The 4543-nt window shown below is 43.0% G+C and overlaps 1 protein-coding gene across 1 annotated transcript; it reads left to right on the top strand.

Moving 5' to 3' along the window:
* Window positions 1-3528: 3528 nt before the first annotated feature.
* On the top strand, window positions 3529-4197 carry LOC129267318 (uncharacterized protein K02A2.6-like). Its single transcript, XM_054905039.2, has one exon. The coding sequence runs from the start codon at window positions 3529-3531 to the stop codon at window positions 4195-4197; it is 669 nt and encodes a 222-aa protein (XP_054761014.2).
* The last annotated feature ends 346 nt before the right edge of the window (window positions 4198-4543 follow it).

The raw sequence follows: 4543 nt of genomic DNA on the forward strand, positions 1-4543 counted from the left end.
GTATTTGTTCAGTTGCTAGGACCAGGAACGAATTGAAGTTGGTCTAACTTGCTAGGACCAAGAACTAAAAGAATTTAGTCCAATATTATCAGGACCAGGACCTGTTTGATAAATTGAGTGATCAATAGAGTCTAGGTACAATAAATGTGCATTGATCACACTAGTGTGAAAAGCATAGGACCAAATAGTGTACTGTCACATTGGTCTAGCCCTATAAATACAGCAGCCCTGTAATTTTGTATGAAACTAGAGTGCATGTTGCACGTACAGGAATTCATAATCTAGCTGCACACGGTTATTAAGTTATTGAGTGTGAATAATAGCCACATTGCGAGAGTGTAGTCTTAAGACCAGGCCTAGTTGATATAGACTAAGCCTATGCAGGTCTAGTAGAAGTATTTTACAGTGTATACCTACAGCCTATGTTGTTATTCTGTTAAGTGTAAGTACTAGTCAAGTACCCATGATGGCTAATGATAATCTAGTCATTGGGAATGCCCCCCATTTAGATTCTGGTTACACATTTGAAGAATGGACCGAAGTCTTAGAGGCATGGTTCACTTCTAATGACATAAAATCAGATGAAAAGCAAAAAGCATTGTTCTTAACAGGATTAGGTAGCAAAGGTTATCATACCCTTCGTGCACTGTTACAGCCAGATAAGACATTAGCTAAAACATACAAAGAATGTAAAGATGCACTGACTACACACTACTCGCCAAAGCCTACAGAAATTGTGCAAAGATATAGATTTTACACATGCACACAGCGAACAAATGAAACAATCCCTCAGTTCTTAGCAAAGCTCAGACAGCTTAGCGATGGTTGCAACTTCAAAGAACTTGAGAACATGTTGAGAGACAGACTAGTAGTAGGATGTTCAGATGTCAACATACAACGAAAGCTATTGGGAATGCCCCAGTTGACTTTTGAAAAAGCAGTCAACATTGCGACAGCAATGGAAGTAGCGAAGCAAGATGTGGAACAGATCAAGAAGATACAAAAGCCACATGATGAGCCTACATCGGTTCATAAACTTCAGAGGAAGGTGACCGCTGAACCACAGAATAGGACTCCAGCAAAGACGGTTAAGTCCAAGGACAAGCGTTCTACTCCAAGCCCAAAGAGATGTTGGAGATGTGGTGGTAGCAGCCATGAGCCAGCGACTTGTAAATTTCGCGACGAACAGTGCTACAAATGTTCAAAAACTGGTCACACGAAAAGCCAGTGTGAACTAGTGAAAGCCTACCAGCAGAAATTCTATCAAAAGAAAACACAATCTTCAAAGAAAGCACATCACTTAGATGATGAGGACTCTGCATCAAACTCCGAAGAAGGAAAAATGGATCATCTGGAAGACGAATCGATTTACAGATTATCAAATTCTGATCCATATATGACTACTGTGATAGTGAATGGCGCAGAAGTACAGCTCGAAATTGATACTGGAAGTCCATGGTCTATTGTTTCAAAGGCAGTGTACAGTAGAATCAGCAAAGATTCCAAGCTAACTTCCAGTAACATTAGACTCAAGTCCTATACAGAAGGGAAATTAGACATTTCTGGTGAAGCCACAGTTGATGTTCAGCTTGAAACACAGATGAAGCCAGACAAGCTGAAGCTAGTTGTTGTCCAACAAGGTGCCAGCCTGATTGGAAGGGACTGGTTACAGAAGTATCCACAACTGTTAGCACAGTTAGCCAACCATATTGCATAAGCAAGCCCCAGAAGTATGCATAATTTGCAAGATGTTATGCAAGATGTATTCAAAAAGCATGCGGAGTTGTTTGATGATAGTTCAGTGGGACAACTGATAGGATACCAGGCCAAAGTGTATCCTGAAGAAGAGAACAATCAACCAAAGTTCTACAAAGCAGCCCCTGTTTCCTATGCTGCCAGGAAGCAGATAGACAAAGCATTAGATAGCTTGTTGGAGGACGGCATCATCAAGCCAGTCAAGACCGCAGATTTTGCATGCCCAATCATTGCAGTCCCTAAGCCAGATGGACGGATGAGAATCTGTGGTAATTACAAGCTAACTGCAAACAAAGTCCTGAAGGTAGAACAGTATCCCTTACCAACTCTGGAAGACCTCCTACAAGAACTTGAAGGTGGAGAAAGATTCACCAAGCTGGATTTAAGTCACGCCTATCATCAGATAGAATTAGATCCAGAAGCCCGCAAGTACACTACAATCAACACACATAGAGGTCTCTTTGAGTATACAAGACTACCTTTTGGGATAGCAAGCGCTCCAGCTATGTTTCAGAGGACTATGGAGAGCCTCTTGGCAGACATCCCTATGTGCAAGCCATATCTTGATGACATACTTATCAGTGGCAAGACTGATGAAGATCATCTGATAAACCGGGAAGCGGTTCTTTCAAGACTAGAAAGCAATGGTTTACGCTTGAAGAAGGAGAAGTGCGAACTGATGAAAGACTCGGTTGACTACCTTGGTCATCGCCTTGACAAGAAAGGTCTCCGGCCTCTTCAAGACAAACTTGATGCCATACGCCAGGCAGAACGCCCAGTGAATCAAAGCCAACTCCAGGCTTATCTTGGTTTACTTGGATATTATCGCAAATTTATACCCAACCTATCCCAGAAGATTGTGCACTTGACTGAAATGCTGAAAGCAGAATTCAGATCAACCTCCAGTGGGAAGAGAAGCAGCCAGCCTGACCCTAAGTTCAAGTGGGGAAAGAATCAGGAAAAAGCATTCCAGAAATCAAAGCGTCTCCTACAGACTGACACCATTCTGACGCATTATGATCCAGCCAAATCCATTGTGTTACAGACAGATGCCAGCCCATATGGATTAGGTGCGGTGATAAGCCATGTGGAATCAGACGGACAAGAACACCCCATAGCTTTTGCTTCACGTACCCTCAAGCCAAGTGAAGTCAACTATGCGCAGTATGAAAAGGAGAGTCTGTCGATAATCTTCGGACTGAAGAAATTCCACAAGCAACTTCATGGAAGGTCATTTACGATTGTGACAGACCACAAGCCGTTGATGGGACTCTTTGGAGACCACAAACCAGCGAGCCCGATGGCCTCGGCTCGTGTTGCAAGATGGCACATGATCTTGTCGGCATACAGCTACAAGATAGTACACCGTGAAGGAAAGAAGCACCAAAACGCAGATGCGTTCTCTCGCCTACGACTCCGGGGAGAAGAAACTTCATGGAATCATCCAGAGCTCGCAGAGCTAGATGAAGCACCAATGCCCCGAATCAACATGCTTAATGACCTTGAAACACGCCCTGTTGATGCACAGGAGGTGAAACGTGCCACCAAGAAGGACAGAGTACTGTCCAAAGTAAAGCATCATATCCTGAATGGATGGCCAGCAACAAGAAATCTGCCAGATGAACTGAAGCCCTTCGCAAGTAAAAAAAATACGAGTTGTCCATAGAAGATGATATAATCCTTTGGGGATCTAGAGTGATTATCCCTGACAACCTAGAAATGAAGGAGAGAATCCTGAACGAGTTACATAGTACACACCCAGGGATTGTGAAAATGAAGTCACTAGCCAGGTCGTACGTATGGTGGCCCAAGATAGACAACCAGTTGGAACAGCACGTGAGATGTTGTGAAAGCTGTCAACAGAATCAGCACAGCCCAGCAGCAGTACCCATACATCCGTGGGAGTTTCCTGAGAAGCCATGGAGTAGGATCCACTGTGACTATGCCTCCATTGGTGACGAGAATATCTTGATCGTCGTTGATGCCCACAGCAAATGGCTCGAAGCTATTCGAGTGAAGCGAGCCACAGCCAATGCCACAGTGATCACCCTTAGACGATTGTTTGCAACACACGGATTACCAGAGACCGTGGTGACAGACAATGGCACACAATTTGTTTCAGAAGAGTTTGCCACTTTGATGAATAACAACAACATTTGCCATATCCAGACAGCACCCAAGCACCCAGCCAGCAATGGTCTTGCAGAGAGAGGTGTACAAACTGTCAAAACAGCAATGAAGAAGGGACAAGGAAGTGACTTTGAAAAGAAACTTCAAAGGTTCTTGTTGACCTACAGAGCCACACCACAGGAAACAACAGGAAAGACGCCCAGTGAACTGATGTTCAAGAGGAAAGTCCGCACAAGACTCGACAATTTGCGTCCAGATCTGAGCAAGTCAGTTAGACGGAAACAGTCTACCATGAAGAAATCAGAATACTGAGGATTGAGGAATTTGAAGCCAAATAACTAAAACTTCATACAGTGAAATATTGCAAGTTGAAGTATGGGAGTGAAATAGTGGTTGAAATTATAATGCCTTAATTGCATGGAACACAGAAAGTGGAAATTGTTGTATTTCAAAATTTACCCATGTACATTTATGTAAGGGGGAGGAATGTTATATATGAAGGTTTGAAAGAAAGAATAACATAAATGTGTAATAAGGTCTGCATGTACAGACTAGCAACATGTATGAATCTGTATTATGTATACACATGTAGAAGTGGACATTGGACAACACACACAAGGAGACTGTAAATGAAGGAGCAATAAAGAGTCAACAGACA

Source organism: Lytechinus pictus, chromosome 8, assembly GCF_037042905.1.
Source record: "Lytechinus pictus isolate F3 Inbred chromosome 8, Lp3.0, whole genome shotgun sequence".
In the NCBI taxonomy this organism is placed as follows: domain Eukaryota; kingdom Metazoa; phylum Echinodermata; class Echinoidea; order Temnopleuroida; family Toxopneustidae; genus Lytechinus; species Lytechinus pictus.